The 18,087-nt window shown below is 42.1% G+C and overlaps 1 protein-coding gene across 2 annotated transcripts in view; it reads right to left on the bottom strand.

Annotated features, from left to right (window-relative positions):
• Positions 1-11,225, bottom strand: part of LOC147458345 (protein tesmin/TSO1-like CXC 6) — a 50,930-nt gene extending 39,705 nt beyond the window's left edge. The window contains exons 1-5 of one of the 2 annotated variants that reach the window (XM_086513000.1): positions 10,749-11,225; positions 10,466-10,547; positions 10,201-10,392; positions 9,987-10,100; positions 9,711-9,888 (exon numbers count right to left, since the gene is read on the bottom strand). In XM_086513000.1, the coding sequence (XP_086369126.1) occupies positions 9,711-9,888; positions 9,987-10,100; positions 10,201-10,392; positions 10,466-10,547; positions 10,749-10,836 (654 nt within the window). In that variant the 5' untranslated portion in view covers positions 10,837-11,225. The remainder of the gene's footprint in view (positions 1-9,710; positions 9,889-9,986; positions 10,101-10,200; positions 10,393-10,465; positions 10,548-10,748) is intronic. The other variant, XM_086513001.1, reaches the window with a different exon arrangement.
• Between the last annotated feature and the right edge of the window lie 6,862 nt (positions 11,226-18,087).

The following is an 18,087-nucleotide window of genomic DNA, read 5'->3' as shown; positions in this document are numbered from 1 at the left end:
ACAGGAATCCAGGAAAGAAGGGCTTGTCCAGCCTTCCCTTGTGCCTCTTTTCACTCATTGAGAGAGGACCATGCACTTATCCGCTAGCCAATCGACGTGAGGTGGGAAAAAGCAACCTTGGTGTGAGCACAAGGCCACCAAGGGGTGCGCCCGCGGAAAAGAGTAGAACTCAGGTGAAGAGAAGATTCTTCTCGAACACAGATTGCAAGCGAAAGAAAACCTCAAAAAGCTCAAGACCCTCACAAGAACCTCAAAAACCTCAAGACCCTCACAAGAACCTCAAGACCCCCAAGAACCCTCGTGAACTTAAGAACCCAAGACCACAAGAACCCACGACTTTAGAATGGTCATCACTCGAAGCGGAATGGATAGTTCGCTTGGAGGTGATGAGCATGAGAGAGGCGAAGAAGAATTTTACCCACCAGGAGATTTTTCCGACCCTCCCCCTTCCCCATCTATGTCAAGGATTGCACTAACTCCTATGGAGGCTTTAGACCAAATGTTTATGGAAAGGAAGTTAGAACGCGAAACAAGACATGCAGAAAGAATGGTAGAAATGGAACGCAGACACGCAAAAAGAAAAGCAGAAATGGAGCGCAAACACCAAGAAAGAATGGCAGCCGCCGTCAAAGGAAAGAGCGACCAACACATGAAAGAGTTCTTGCGACTCTTTTCTCAAGTGCAGACACAAATGCAAGAGATTCGGGAAAAGGAGACTCTCTCAGTCTCTTCTTCTCCAAAGCATGACAAACAGGATTTGCATGATTATGAGAAGCATAATGAATTGAATGATAATGATGAGCATGATGATTTGAATGCCAATGATTTGCATGATGATTTGGATGACAATGACAAGCATGATGATTTGCATGATGATCAAGATGTGATTTCTCACAAGCATGATGATTTGCATGAAGATGACGTGATTGTTCACAAGGATGATGTGTTAGTTGATGCTTTTTCTAGCGAAGCTAACCTCGTTGCAGATTCGATCAATCACGAAGACCCGATCTTGGCTCTCGAGACTAGGTCCAAAGAACCCCTTCAAGAAGAACCGATCTTGGCTCTCAAGCCTCGGTCCAAAGAACCCTCACAGGAAGTATTATGTGCTCGCATGATTCATAAGCACGCATTGTTTGAGTGTTTCATTCGTGATCGGTTCCTGTATTTTCATCAGCATCTTTGAATGATCCCTTTTACTAGGCATGACATATTGTACGTTGAGCACGTTTCACTCATGAATGAGCACGAATATATGCGAATTTTTCATGAAAAGCTGAAAAGTATGCATTCAAGAAAGTCACATTCCATGTCTTCCTTGGCACACCACAACCGTAGAAAGAGCACATGAAAGTATGAGCACCAAGCATGGGCATTTCCATTGTGAATTGCCACAGTTGATTGCTTTAGATCAAAAGAGAAAGATTCGATCTCATTGTTTGCATGTGTTTGGTGAACGGTTTGGCACTCCGTCTATTTGTTCATCTACATTGCATGCACAGTCTTTGAGGAAGACAAGATTTTTTCCAGTCACTTTACATGCAATAGGTATGTTCATGTTTTTGTGTTGGAAATGGTTTCAGGAATTTTCAGCCATGGAGATTCTTGAAGAAGAAAGAAGCATGACTCTCGACGAAGTTGAAGCATTAAAGGAGCCACAAAAGACTTTGTCGCTTTCGGCGCGGCCCAAAGAAGCAAGCATTGCAGACCTTTATGAAGCTCAAGTACCGCACGACCCACACATCAGAGTGGGCCGGCAAAGAGTCCCTTATAGGATTCCGGATGCTATTGGCGATCTCCCTCAACGCCATACAATTCGGTACCAGTACCTCACTTTAAAAAGGAGGGAATGTCACGTGACACATCCAACCCTATGTGTCGTGGACAAGCTACAGCACGACAAGGGTTCAGTTAGTCCAGTCAGTCTAGATTAGAAGTGATCTGGCACTTTTGTGAGTCTATTCGTAGACCGTGCATGTCCAGTCACTTAGTGTAGATGCATATCCTCTGGTTGCACACAGCATGATAAGAAGCATTCCCATTAGAATCCATCAAAATCCTTCAAGGGAATTTTCCAATGCATTTAGCCTATTTTACCTATTTTTGACATTTTTCACTTATTAATTTAAGTGACTTTTGTTGGAAAGTAGGTAGGGCAAATTGAGTAAGTTTGTAAATAAGCAAACCTAGACTAGCACTAATTGGCAGAAGAGGCAACAAGAGCCAAGCTCAACAGGCAACTTCTCAAGCAAGACACTTGGTGGATTTTCCTCCAAGCAAGGACCATCTCTCCCCTAGCGTTTTCACATCTAGCATCATCGCCAAGAGTTCCCACAGCTTGGCGTGTCACGTGACACATCCAACCCTATGTGTCCGTGGACAAGCTACAGCACGACAAGGGTTCAGTCAGTCCAGTAAGCCTAGATTTAGAAGTGATCTAGCACTTTTGTGAGTCTATTCGTAGACCGTGCATGCCCAGTCACTTACTGTAGATGCATATCCTCTGTTGCACACAACATGATCATAAGCATTCCCATCAGAATCCATCAAAATCCTTTAGGGGAATTTTCCAGTGCATTTAGCCTATTTTACCTATTTTTGACATTTTTCACTTACTATTTTTAAGTGACTTTTGTTGGAAAGTAGGTAGGGAAATTTTGCTAAGTTTGTATATAAGCAAACCTAAATTAGCACTAAATGGCAGAAGAGGCAACAGGAGCCAAGCTCAACAGGTAACTTCTCAAGCAAGACCTTGGCGGTTCTCCCCACCAAGCAAGACCCAGCATCCAGCATTTCCCCCATCAAGCATCATCGCCAGGAGTTCCCTCCACTAGCGTTTTTGCAACAGGTAGTCACCGCAAGCAATCCCCATGCCTGCCATTTTTCATAAGGCCTAGCGTTTTCAGCATTAGCTTCATCGCCGGCAAAGCTGCAACACATCAGCGTTTTCAGCCATTGCCATCGCCATCGCCACAGAACCCCCATGCCTAGCGTTTTTGATCCTAGCAGAAGCAGCCCCAGTTTTCAGCCTTTGGACATTTTCAGCAGGTGATTTTCAGCCATCAAAGACCATAAGTGTTCAGCCCTAAGACCTGTAGAATTTCAGCGACAAAGACCAACGGAATCAGCCCCAAAACCAGAGTTTTGGATTGTAGCAGATTTCAGCCCATAGCGTTTTGGGATAGCAGATAAAAGATTGCAGATTTCAGCCCTTAGGTCGGTCTCGCCATCACCGTCGTCATCGCCGACATAGCCTAAACTTGCATCAGTCACATACATTCAGTTTGTACCAAATTGTGCAATCATAAGTAGACCACTCTCGCCGACGAGAGTGGGGCCTTCGGAGGAGGGTTTTACGTCGTCTCTGGTGTCGTCTATCTCTTCTCTCTCTATCTCTCAGTCTCATACGCTTGCACGCACAGTGTCCATTCACTTTGTTTGTGATCATAGCATTCTCTCATTAAGAACGGAAGGCTCTCCCTTCCATAAGAACAAAAGGAACCTTGAGCACAGTTCGGAGCATTCATCTTGAGCAAAGTGCAAACATTCATTCCGCTGCACCTAACATTGGTATCAGAGCTTTGGCAGTATTCTGTATCACTCAAGGAAAGAACCACAAGAACCACAGAATTTTTTTTGCTTGTTGAGGTCGCACGAACCCAAGTTTGCTTGGGCGTGTCGATTCCTAATCGTGTTTTTGAAGAGTGACAGGAATCCCAAGAAAGAAGGGCTTGTCCAGCCTCCCCTTGTGCCTCTTTTTACTCATTGAGAGTGGACCGTGCACATAGCGGCCGGCCAATCGACGTGAGGTGGGAAAAAGCAACCTTGGTGTGAGCGCAAGGCCGCCAAGGGGTGTACCCGCGGAAAGGAGTAGAACTTGGGTGAAGAGAAGATCCTTCTCAAACACGGTTTGCAAGCGAAAGAAGAACCTCAAGAACTCAAGGCCCCAAGAACCAAGACCCCCAAGAAACCAAGTTCCTCGTGAACTTAAGAACCCAAGCCCACAAGAACCCACGACTTCAGTAGATGGTCATCACTTGAAGCGGAATGGATACTTCGCTTGGAGGTGATAAGCATGAGAGAGGCGAAGAAGAATTTTCCCCACCAGGAGGTTTTTCCGACCCTCCCCCTTCCCCATCTACGACAAAGATTGCACTAATTCCGATGGAGTTGAAGCAGTTGTTTATGGAAAGAAAGCTAGAACGCGAAGAAAGAGAAGCAGACAGAAAGGCCTACGAAGAAGAAATGGCAGCCATAGATCGTGACTACGAAGAAGAAGTGGCAACCATAGAGCGTCGGTACGACTTGGAAGAAAAAGAAAGTCAAGCAAGATTTGATCGCGAGAACAAAGCAAGAATGCAAGAGATGTTGCGACTCTTTTCTCAAGTTCAGGCACAAAATGCAAGAGATTCAAGAAAAGGAGACTCTCTCAGTCTCTTCTTCTCCAAAGCATGACACACAGGATTTGCATGATGATTTGAATGATAATGATGAACATGATGATTTGAATAACAATGATTTGCATGATGATTTGAATGACAAGGACAAGCATGATGATTTGCATGATCAAGATGTGATTTCTCACAAGCATGATGATTTGCATGATAATCAAGATGTGATTTCTCACGAGCATGATGATTTGCATGAAGACGATGTGATTGTTCACATAGATGATGTGTTAGTGGATGCTTTTTCTAGCAAATCTAACCTCGTTGCAGATTCGATCGATCACGAAGAATCGATCTTGACTTTCTAGTCGAGGTCCACAGAACCCCCACACGAAGATTTGATAGATCCCGAAGAACCGATCTTGGCTCTCGAGCCTAGGTCCAAAGAACCCTCACAGGAAGTACTATGTGTTCGCATGATTAGTCAGCACGCATTGTTCGAGTGTTTCATTCGTGATCGTTTCCTATATTCTAGTCAACGTCTTTGTGTGATCCCTTTTCCTAGGCATGACATATATTGTACATTGAGCATGTTTCACTCATGAATGAGCACGGATGTATGCGGATTTTTCATGAAAAGCTGAAAAGTATGCATTCAAGGAAGTCACATTCCATGTCTCTTCCTTGGCACGACACAGTTGTAGAAAGAGCACGTGAAAGTATGAGCACCAAGCATGGGCATTTCCGTTGTGAATTGCAACAGTTGATTGCTCTAGATCATAAGAGAGAGATTCGATCTCATTGTTTGCGTGTGTGTGGTGAACGGTTTGACACTCCGTCTCTTTGTTCATCTACATTGCATGCAAAGTCTATTAGGACGACACGATTTTTTCCAATCACTTTACATGGAATAGGTATGTTCATGTTTTTGTGTTGGAAGTGGTTTCAGGAATTTTCCGCCATGGAGATTCTTGAAGAAGAAAGAAGCATGACTCTAGACGAAGTTGAAGCATGGAAGGAGCCACACAAGACTTTGTGTCGCTTTCGGCGTGGCCCAACGAAGCAAGCGTTGCAGACCTTTATGAAGTTCAAGTACCGTACGACCCACACATCAGAGTGGGCCGGCGAAGAGTCCCTTCCAGGATTCCGGATGCTATTGACGATCTCCCTCGACGCCATACAGTTTGGTAGCAGTACCTCACTTTGAAAAGGAGGGGATGTCACGTGACACATCCAACCCTATGTGTCCGTGGACAAGCTACAGCACGACAAGGGTTCAGTCAGGCTAGTCAGTCTAGATTTAGAAGTGATCTGGCACTTTTGTGAGTCTATTCGTAGACCGTGCATGCCCAATCACTTAGTGTAGATGCATATCCTCTGTTACACACAGCATGATCATAAGCATTCCCATCAGAATCCTTTAGGGGAATTTTCCAATTTAAGTGACTTTTGTTGGAAAGTAGGTAGGGCAATTTTGCTAAGTTTGTATATAAGCAAACCTAGACTAGCACTAAATGGCATAAGAGGCAACAGGAGCCAAGCTCAACAGGCAACTTCTCAAGCAAGACCTTGGCGGTTCTCCCCTCCAAGCAAGACCCAGCATCCAGTGTTTCCCCCATCAAGCATCATCGCCAGGAGTTCCCTCAACTAGCGTTTTTGCAACAGGTGGTCACCGCAAGCAATCCCCATGCTTGGCGTTTTTCATAAGGCCTAGCGTTTTCAGTCATTGCCATCGCCACAGAACCCCCATGCCTAGCGTTTTTGATCCTAGCAGAAACAGCCCCAGTTTTCAGCCTTTGGACATTTTCAACAGGTGATTTTCAGCCATCAAAGACCATCAGTTTTCAGCCCTAAGACCTGTAGAATTTCAGCGACAAAGACCAACAGAATCAGCCCCAAAACCAGCATTTTGGATTGTAGCAGATTTCAGCCCATAGCGTTTTGGGACAGCATATAAAAGATTGCAGATTTCAACCCTTAGGTCGGTCTCGCCATCACCGTCGTCATCGCCGACATAGCCTAGATTTCCATCAGCCACATGCATTCAGTTTGTACCAGATTGTGCAATCATAAGTAGACCACTCTCACCGACGAGAGTGGGGCGGTCGGCCTTCGGAGGAGAGTTTTACAACGTCTCTGGTGTCATATCTCTCTTCTCTCTATCTCTCAGTCTCATACACTTGCACGCACAGTGTCCATTCACTTTGTTTGTGATTATAGCATTCTCTCATTAAGAACGGAAGGCTCTCCCTTTCATAAGAACAAAAGGAACCTTGAGCACAATTCGGAGCACTCATCTTGAGCAAAGCGCAAACATTCATTCCGTTGCGCCTAACATGGCGTTTTTGCAACAGGTAGTCACCGCAAGCAGATCCTCATGCACAGCATTTTTTGCATCAGGATATCATCGCCACATACCCCCAGACCTAGCGTTTCCAGATTGCAGCCCTGGCGTTTTTCATGAGGATTAGCGTTTCTAGATTTGCAGCAGTAGACATGGCGATTTTCAGCAATGGAAGACCATCAGTTTCAGCCCTGAAAGAGTAGCAGATTCAGCACAAGAAACCTCAGTTTTCAGCCATAAAGACCCGCAGGAAATCAGCGTTTTTCGTCAAGCCGAATCAGTGTTTTTCCGCCGCAGCAAAATTCAGCCATTAGCGTTTTTGGACAACAGTAGAAGCAGTCTCAGATTTCAACCCATTAGCATTTTTGACAGCAGATACAAGATTGCAGATTTCAGCCCTTAGGTCGGTATCGTCACCCCCGTCATCGACATCGACCTAGCCTAGACTTGCATCAGTCACATGCATTCAGTTTGTACCGGTTTGTGCAATCAATAGTAGACCACTCTCGCCGACGAGAGTGGGGCCTTCGGAGGAGGGTTTTACAACGTCTCTGGTGTCGTATCTCTCTTCTCTCTCTATCTCTCAGTCTCATACACTTGCACGCACAGTGTCCAGTCACTTTGTTTGTGATAATAGCACTCTCTCATTAAGAACGGAAGGCTCTACCTTCCATAAGAACAAAAGGAACCTTGAGCACAGTTCGGAGCACTCATCTTGAGCAAAGCGCAAACATTCATTCCGCTGCACCTTACACTAGGCTCAGTCCAAAGTCATTTAGGCCCCTCGCTACACTTTATAAGTCGGTGGGTACTAGGAATTGACTCAAAAGAGGCAAATTGGACACTTGGCAGCTCCAGGAGATTTTGCCAATTATGCACCAAGAGGGGGCACCCAAACTGAGAGAGGAGGCTGATTTCTATTCATTAAGTGAACACAAGTGTGTGTGAGTAGTGGGTGCACGTGATCACAATTTTAATGGAAAGCTTGCCTTCTCCCTTGTCTTATGTAGCGAAATGATTTCGCTCTCGCGCACCTCTCTCCCCCTTTGAATATGGAATCATAATGCCCAGCTCAAGGGCTTTCCATCTGTATGTATAGTTGTGTGGGTTCATGTGCGTATGCCGAGGCAAGAGCCTCTTGTCCAGGTACTAGATTAGCTGATTGCTAATCCCCCGCACGTACAGGTGAATTCGGAGAGGTTTCACGCGAGAGATCTCGTCCGATTCAAAGGGCAAGTAGCCCTACACATGCGGGAGTACGAGGGCTTGCTATGGAGCCCAAAACAATAAAATACAGCCTGCTGTGTATTTTTGCAGGTATAGGGTTTTGACCCTAATTGATCCCTAATACCCCCAAGAGCTTAGGGGAAGCGATGGGATTGCCGTACGGGTGACCTAGTGCATTTTTGGGGTGAAAACAGAGAATTCAACGTGCTGTAGATTCTTGCCAGGTTTGGGAAAGCGCTCGTATGCGCCGGGGAAGTCACCTTTTGCATGGGGATTTTATCTGTGAAGCCTACTGCGATTATGCTGCCGAAATCGGGCTAGAGTAGGCCATTTTCAGCCCGGTAAAAGCGGGACAGCTCCTAGCAACTTATAGGTTTTCTCCCAAGTTTTATAAGAATAAAGAAATACCGAAAGGGGCGCTGTACTACCAAAAGATTGCTTTGCCATATTAAAGGCGACAAGTGATGTTCTCTTGTGAGTTTCACAGAGATCACAACAGATGTATGTGTATTGTCTCTCAAGAGCAGAAGGCTACAGCCTCTGCTCAAGGGATTCCAGGATTGGAATCGGGGTGATATACTTTGAGATCAAGTCAAGTTACCTTTGACTTGAGGGTTTCAGCTCACGAGATACTAAGTAGGGAGTGAGATCTTCCAAGTTTTATCAAGTTTGAGATTCAAAACAGAGCGTGGGAATAGCACCCCGCCTTCAGTTCATATGTTTGTAGGCTTCTCCCCATCAATTAAAGATTCTCCTAAGGAGCGAGGGGGGGGGAGGGGGGGGATCACATCTGCTGAGCCCAAGTATAGTGTCCTCTCTCTCGGTTTCCTTTTAAGTAATAAGTGTTGAGCTCATGACTCATCAGATAGATCTTTCTCCCTTTTTTCCGGTTCGGTTTCTCTCTCAGTGATAAAGTTTGTTTATCTGAGTTTATTGATATTGTTGTAGACTCCTGTTTGTGATAGCAAACCTCTCTACCAGATTCAAAATTCAAGGCATATTTACTCACAATGATTTTTTCTTTACCAATACAACAATTAACACTATTTCGCATCTGGAATGGAAAAGTTTTTTATAACCTGAATCTAACAAAACTAAGAAAAGACACCACATAACCAAGTTTTAACCTAAGTAATATGCATTCAAATAGCCTACTGTATCAAAAATACTCAGTCAAAAATGCCCTTTTTGGACTACCCTCCAAAGTATGTGTTATCAGGCAAGCATAAGGCAGATTCATCAAGCTGCTTGCGCATAAATTTGATGTAATATGCACCTTCACAACATCAAAAAGATATAAGCTGATACGTTAAAAGGTGCAAGGTCGAATGATCTGCCTTCATGGAGCAGCAATTTGAAATATCCTCTTCTGTGGTTTCGTTGTCATCACGTGGTTTGGCGTGTACTTAGGTGCATTAAAATATTATGACTTTGCTTTAACGAATTTCTCCTAACAATAGTGTGCTCATATAGCAAGTGTACAGAACCTGTTCTACATCAATGAACGATAAAAAGGCATGGGCCTAACAGTTTTCGTGCTTGGTTGCCTGAAAGCGGACGATGATGGCTTGGTGATAGTGAAAATGAACTCCCAATATTTCTGTAGATTTGTTTGTATCCATAATTTCTCATAGCATGAAACTAGCTAACAAGTGTGGCTAAATTGGACTACTAAGATAACTATACATAGGAATTAACAAATGATGTTTGTGAAAAACAAGTGATACAACACAATAGCATCAAAGACATACTCGATTTTCTCTGCGAGAACCAGGGCTGCTTGCAATCTTCGGTCTAAAGGCATTGGGGTTACGCTCCAAGGTAGCCTCCACTGCCTCCTTTCGGAAAGCCTCATTCTCAACATTATTGCAGCAATTCACACAATTGCACCCATCACAATACGTTCCTGACGCAAAGCACTCACAGTACCTGCAAAGGATGGAACATTTCATACAAACAAAGTGTAATGATCTACGTAAGATAATTGAAACATTGTTGGTAACGTACAAACATGGATAGACACTTACAGCTTCAAACAGCGTGAATTCTTGCAGTTACACTGTTTGCACTTCTTTGGAGTGCCCTCTTTTGACTCAAATGTGGATCTCATCCTCGGAGCTCTTGGAGGGGAGGAGGATTTTCTGCCAAAAAAGGGAATTTGGAAGTCAGTATCCCCATTGCTGGTAGTTCAAAGGCTTAACTTGTAAAGTAGCTATATTCAGTCTCGTGGAAAGGTATTACATTGTTGTTGGCTGGACAGATGTTTCTGCTATGGAGGAATGTGTTCCATCATACATGGATGTAAAATCTAGCTGCCGAACTGGTTTTCTGGCAGGATGTTCCTCTTGTGACGCTGGTGTTGCTTGCACGGGAAGAGGGTTCAAAGGTACTCCTTGTCCAATTTGACCCACAGGCGACTGAAATAAGACCCTGCTGTTTTTGCAGGAAGACTGCTCAAACCAGTATCCAGGATCTCCTCCAAAGATATTGAGAGTAAAATTTGTACCTTGTTGGTGACATTGGAAGAGAAGAGGGCATTGTCACAATTGTGGGGGAAACCAAGCCAAGCATTCCATGCACAGCTGCCCCTGTTCACAAGTAAAAAATCAGTCTATCCAAATTGTAGCATCTACAAGCAGAGAAGCATACTTGATAGTCAAGAAAAGTCTACAAGCACGGAGACAAAAGGGGTAGAGAAAACAAGGCTCGCAGACAGACATTGGTCCATTCAGTCGCATTTGGGGATTCTACATAGTTCACTGATGGATGAGAAGCAAATTTCAACTTACTGTTTTGTTGGTTTGGTTGCGCACCACCCACTGCTTCTGCTTCTTTCCCAGGATCCAAAGTGCCGGGAATTGGTGGGACGCCAGCCATGTGGTCGATATCAACAAAGGAAAGAAGCAAATGCAGCTCGTCTTCTTCTAGTTTCTCAAGTAATCAGGCTATGAATTTGTTCGTAACGTCGCGTCAGAAGCCATGCTTGCAAGGCCAGGGCCATTCAAGTCCTCCTGCTTAGACACGTACATAGAAGTAGACACGTACATAGAAGAGAAAGGGAGACTCTTAATTCTCTCAGAGTATGAGCAGAAAGCAGAACACCCAAATCCCTAAAATGGAGAATCGCCATCGCAAACAGAGAAAAATGCAAGCAGACGAATCTCCATAGTCGAAACAAAATTTGCTTGCGAGGTACTTCTCAAGTTCTCACTTTGTTTGAATTTTCAAAAAGGAATTTGATTGCCCAATGTGCTCTCAAGAAGTTTTGAATGGTTTCTCGACACAAGGCTTTTGCTTGAATGGTTCCTTTCATTACCTTTTGCTTGATCTAGTAACCTTGCTAAAGCATCTTACCACATTCTCCTTAAAGAAAAACTAGTGTGTGACTCGCGCGTTGCTGCGGCCAAGAAAAGGATGGCCATTGGATCACACACATACACATATTTGTAGGGGTGTGTGTGTTTGCACAAGTGAGGAGGATGTACTTTAGTTCCTGTAATCACTCCACGAATATGACAATTTCCTCTATCTTTCTTATTAGAACTTGAAATCAAGACTTGTCGAGTAAATCTTTGATGTCTGTTTGGATTGTTCTTATAACCATAAAAATTCTCTTTTTCTTCGTCACTCCCTCCCTCTTCTCCCCCCACCCCGCCTCTCTCTCTCTCTCTCTCTCTCTCTCTCTCTCTCTCTCTCTCTCTCACACACACACACACACACACAATATGTTGAGTTCAATACTTGTTGAGTAGATCCTTGGGATCTCTCTCGTTGAATAAAAAAAGGAAACTATAATAACCTTGGAGTGTAGGAGATTGATTATCATAGTTCCCTCTTAAATACTAGGTCTTAAGTTCAAGACCTGCTAGATAGAGCTTTGAGGTCTCTTGATGTGTCCCTATAACATTAAAACTTCTCTCTCTCTCTCTCTCTCTCTCTCTCTCTCTCTCTCTCTCTCTCACACACACACACACACACACACGCACACATATTGTGCCCGACGTGAGGGTGTAACAGATTTTCAACAGGTGTGCCCCTTTTCTCTTGGCATAGCATGTCCTCGAGGTGGTGAGAGAGTGATCATGGATGTACTCGAAATTCAGCTTTTCTACATCCGTCATGTCCTTCCATTTTGGGGCTATTTGAGATTTCCAATGTTTGCAATAAACCAAGCTTTGGTGTATTTTCACCGCTAAAATTGCAAATTCTTGGCTAGATTCCAAGCTTTCCTTGAAGAAAATCGACAAAATTTTGCAAGTTTTAGTGTACCATCAATTCTTCAAATTTTGATCTAATCCAAAAGAGTTTTATTGTGTCCTTATTTATTTTAATAGAAAAATATATTTGGCAAGCTCTCTCTCTCTCTCTCTCTCTCTCTCTCTCTCTCTCTCTCAGCACGCTTATGTTGTCCCACATTAGGTGTGGGTAGTGCCAATTCAACTTCGAGGCCATCCGACTCTGGTCCTCTATGCAAAGCTACAATGTGCAATATATACATCCTCAGGGCTAGAAACACATGATACATGAAGGTGCCAATTGCAAGGTTTTAACTCAATATCATGGGATGCGATGAGTGAAAGCTTCAAAATTTCTACATTTGTTGCAACTCAAATGTAAATTTTAAAGCTAGGAGCATATTTGTGTTGAAAGAAAAGGGGAGTTTTATGGCCTTCAAACTGCAAAGTAATGTAGAGCCACTTTAAATATAATAAACATAGATAGAGTACTAAGCTTTTTGACTTTACAGTGCCACTCAAAAGTCTTTTCATTTTCTAGCATCTATACTTACACTTCACTTTTGCATTTCAAATTAAATGTTTCTTTAAGTTTTCTTTAAAATGTACCAAAGTGTGACACATGGAGGCCCTTTCCTTCCTTGAAAATTTTAAGCTCCATTATGTATAACTAGTATGTGACCCGTGCGTTGTTGCGGTCAAGAAGGAGTATCATTAAATTTTGGGTAGTCCCCCTCCCCTTTCTTCAAAGGGATAACATGTGTCAGTATTCTTTATGCATCCAACTCAAGGTAGTGACAACCATATCTTAAATGCTTTATTATGTGCAATAAGGTTCTACATGCTTTATGGTATCAACCTAAATCACATCGACTTTGTGCGACAACAGAAAGTGCATAGAGGATTGAATGAATGTAACAACTAAAGAACATAAACTTAAAAGATTGCACGTTTGGGGGGGGGGGGGGAGAGAGAGAGAGAGACACAGAGAGAGAGTAGAAGAAGAACATGGCTTTTTAAACTTTATCTACAGAGAGAGAGAGGGAGGGAGAGGGAAACTAAAAGAAAAACAACAATCCACTTCCATTATTGTCGCAAGCATAACATAATATTTGTCTCTAAAGAAAAAGTTTTTTGAAAGCCGCCATTGACTAACAAAACAGTTGCAACTTCAAAACGACAACCTTCGGGATGTTGTATTTGGTACTCGTAGAACCCATGGGCCCACACAAGGAATGCTCCTACCAAAACGACGATGGCCCTCATGCAGGGTGTACAATACGATCCTCCAATTTTCAAACCTATCCCTATAAGAGTATTCTGCATTGGCCGGCAAGCAATCTCCGAGCTCGCGAACCCGTATGTGAGCTAAACCTACACTATGATTCAAAGCCACACTGATGTGGAAGTATCCTTGTAGTCCGCCAAAAAAATCATGCACTTCCATTAAAATGTTATCACAATAATAGTGATTCCTGCAAGCTAACTATAGTATGCTAACTATAGCATGAGAACTATAGTATGCGAACCATATGCTAGTGTGGACCAAAAGAGCGCACTATTAATACCACTACAACTCTTAAATCTGTGTCAAAATCTTAGCTCTCGATCACTCAGAGACATGTAGTAAGAGCCGCACAAATCTATTCCTTTATGTATACGTAACCCATAAAATTTCAACATTCCCACATAATGAGATGAGAAAACAATAAAAATATCACACATATGTAACAACTTAAAATAGAAGGCAACACTTAGTTTTGAGATTTTGATGTCTTTTTTGAAAAGAAATAACTCCAAATGCAATACCAATAAACCTTCAAACACAGAAAGATTTTATTCATAATTTACATTGTCCACTCCATGCAAAATGTCAAAACTCTTAGGAAACAAACAAACTAATTAGTGGCAAATGATGCCTTGGTAGAGTTTCAACTTGCACTATATAATAACTATAATAATGTCCAAATTCCCTACCATTATCATACATCGACTTTTTACAAATGAAATCCCACAAACTCTACCATCTTGTTTGAACCTTCCATAAAGTCTACATTATACGTCCTTTGTGGATACACATCATGACAGGGGCCAAATGGTCCCTAATTTTCAAATCAAAGGGTTTCATAGGAGGAAGTTTGTTGTTTGCAAAACGAAAACAAACTTGAGGCATGTGCATATGCATCAATACAATAAAACATCTAGTTGAAGTGGTTTGATGTGCATGACCCCAGTCTGAAGTTTTCTACAATGGTCATTACGTCAAACTAATAATGGGGTCTAGAAAGTGCCTCCCAAATATTCGAGAGTATAAAAAGTGAACCAAATCTAAAGGAGCAAGACAATTCCTACTTGTAAACCTACATAGTTGTAGTGCTGGAACCTTTTTTCTAACGACATGCTGCCTTATGTCCCCAAGCCACAAAGGTAGTACTTCATAATGTTTTGACACAAATATCATCTCAACCAAGGTCTCAAAACTTAATTTAAGTATAATATATGGCTTCATGCAATGTAGATCAAGCCACACAAGCATAAAACCAAACGAAACAACATGTTCATTAATTTAACCTACCAACGTAGTTCAAAGCAAGGTATGCTTTAGTACATCAAGACAGTGAATCCAATTATCACTTAGAAGTACATGCTTCAATTATTTCTAGTAGCCAAAATTAAACGTTGCTATATGGCACCTGCATTAGAAGCTCAAGCGATCTTTGTCATCAATGCATTCAATCGACTCAAGTGGACCTTGAGCCGTGTCACCTCTCCTTCTAGAGCAAGGACCTGGTCCTTGAGTGCATCAATTTGGATTCCAATTTCCCTATTGGGGATGTTTGAGTTTTGCATTGATTCAAATTGTTGCTCCATGCGCACCAGCATGTCGAGTTGGTTCTCCTCAACGTGGGTCATTCCGCCATTGTAGCGTTGTACACATAGACGCACCTCATTGCGAAGGTCTACAAGTTGTTGGCCATTGGCTTGCTGAGCCACCTCCAAAAGTGCTTCCAAGTGTCTTTCAAAGTCCAACTACCTGGACTCACTACGGGCAAAGAAGTCCCATAATGTAGCCATGAGTTGGTTGTTCCCATCATTTACCACAGGATCAACAGAAGAGGATCCCACACATCGAGCATTTCTCTTTGCCACTCGAACATTAGCAAACCTTGGAGGAGTGGACTCAATACCATCAGACTCGGTCTCAACAATGGCATTGTTATTAGTGTTTTCCATAGTTGTACCATTAAAAAGTACATCACAATGTATATAAAGCAGGATTAGGTGTCAACTACCACAAAGGAGGCAATCCCTTGCACAATATTACTAACATAACATCTTATCTTACCAAAAAAACATAATCTACACAAAGCTTAAGAGGTGCAAGTTCAGGAAAAGGCACAAAGAGACTTTAGATTTTTTCTCACACTTCCTAGTAACATGCATGATTTTTCTCTCTTCCTTATCGCACCTCTCTCTCTCTCTCTCTCTCTCTCTCTCTCTCTCTCTCTCTCTCAACATAGCAACCTATCCTCTCACAAATGTGAGGATTATTGTGCTCAAACACAAATCTATAAGATATGAATCTAATATCTTGGATCCCTCGAACTCAAATTGCAAGTCAAAAACTCTATTGCATAGATTTAGAAAAGTCATAATAAACATCAAGACATTCAGAAATGTATCCAGATATTTAAAAAACATTGCTTAAAATGGATCACAAACATGGCAAAGTTGTTGATATGTTTGTCATAGAAACAAACTCATTCAAGGGCACTAATGTGCCACAAATGATCTAAGGGGCACTATCAACGTAGCTCGCTTCATCATGCAATTGGCAATTGCCTCGGAGTTTCTCCATTCCTAAATTAAGGACTGTTTTTCCATCCCAAGGTTGATTATCTCTTGGATTAACAAATGAAAGTAGTGAAAAAGGGAGACTTTTTTTGAAATAATACAATCCAGTAATTTACACGTACCAGTTATTACAGCTACGTATGGAACTGCCAAACATGCAAGTTGTTTAGGCAAGTAGATTTGGTAGATCAATTCAGAGAACCTAGAACTCTGGAGGTACTCCCAATCATTGGGAACGGAGTATCCTTCATATCTAGAGAACCACTGAGCATCATCTTCATCTTGGGAAGACACACACTCCTTCCTTATCGAGTAGACACCGTACTCAATGTCGAAGGAGTATGCCAAAATACGCAATGTAAAAATATCGATAGATGGCACCTTCCTAAGGTCTATAACACAAAAAGAAACAAAAAAAATCCATGAATCTTACTTTATGCCAAGAGAATTCCCGATTTCATACGCACACACCTGGTCTTGTAGTGCTTGCGGATGGTCCTAACAATTTTTCGTGCGGCAAAGGTGCACACCAAAAACGTGGCTCTGCTTAAACCAAAAAAAAAAATCAAGGTCTCAAAAGAAACACAATAAGTCTCCACATAATGCTTTAATGGTGGACAAAAACATACCACGATGTGGATGATCTTCATCATTTAACAAAAAGGACACCTCAGAGATGTAAGAAACCTGATCCATGATCTATATAGCCAAATGGAAACCAAAAGATAGACAATGTGAGGAAGAAACAAAACCTTCACATGACATAGTTTAGTATATGTTATGGAGAGAGGTAGAAAATTAATTCATGAAATATTTTATGAGTTGAAACATACACAAAGAAGAAGACAATGATAAAAAGGATTGGAGACTTCATACGGCATTGTTTAATATCTCATGGTACACAATGTTTGTTGTTACTGCAGTTGTTTCATTCACGTCAACGTCACGTAGGAGAATCTTCACTCCAGCAGCAGCTGAACGTGCGCGTGACAATGCAACATACAATTGTCCATGAGTGAAGACCGATGTCACCAAGTACAGGCCCAACACGCCAATGCTTTGGCCCTGTGACTTATTACTCGTCATACAAAAAGCCAATCTAGCTGGAAACCGTCTTCATCTAAGAACAAATGGCAAATCGGTACCAGAATGCAAAAACATATTCGAGGGATGAAAACCCTGGTCCCAACCCGTGTACCTGTTATAACTTCTGCCTCTATAACTCTAGCATGAAATTCCTTGCACACCAAGCGTGTCCCATTGCATAGACCTCGACTTGGGTCAAGGTTTCGTAGTAGAATTATTGGGGCTTTCATCTTTAACTCCAAGCAATGTGCTGGAAATCCACCACCCATGTTTAGCCCATTTAAAAACTCCACAAAGTATAAGAATGAATCACACAGTTGGCCTACGAAACTAGCAATATTGAGAAAGATACACTTGCTACACTAAAATGTCTCATATTCTTTAGCAATCAAAAACCTCAACCATCATCCTATACTATGCTATATAGCATATTAGGTCCCCCAAAACTCAAGGATGATTAGCTTTATGTTATACATGACACTTACACAATCAAAATTGTATTTGGATATCAAGAAAGCCACCAAAAAAATAATAAAAGTGCTAATTTTGGCCAAAAAATAGGACTAGGCAACTTGTGATTTGATAATAACTTTCAATTTTAACACTTAGTTCTCCCTAGAAGTGTCAAAACATGTTGAGAACTAAAAATTCTTATGCTCTAGCAATCTAAACCTCACAAACATGAAGTTTAGAGTGGTATAGTTGCAAAAATTTATTTTAAAAAAGCCAAAAGCAGGACTCGTTTTTTCACACAGTTTAGGTTCAAAAATGTTGTGCAAGAGTAAGCTTAATGGTGAGATCGATATTCCAAAAAAATGTCAAGTTTTTTTCAGCTCATAAGGCAACTTTTCTGTATATATAGCACCTACAAATTCATTTTCATACTCTTCAAATAATTCGAGCAAAATGGTCACTTAACAAGACACAAAAGTGTCCAAGGACATAAGAGTGT

This window comes from Adiantum capillus-veneris, chromosome 5, assembly GCF_014529385.1.
Source record: "Adiantum capillus-veneris isolate H3 chromosome 5, ASM1452938v2, whole genome shotgun sequence".
NCBI classification, from domain to species: domain Eukaryota; kingdom Viridiplantae; phylum Streptophyta; class Polypodiopsida; order Polypodiales; family Pteridaceae; genus Adiantum; species Adiantum capillus-veneris.
Note: the sequence above shows the minus strand (reverse complement) of the source record. Positions and strands in the feature narration are given on the sequence as shown.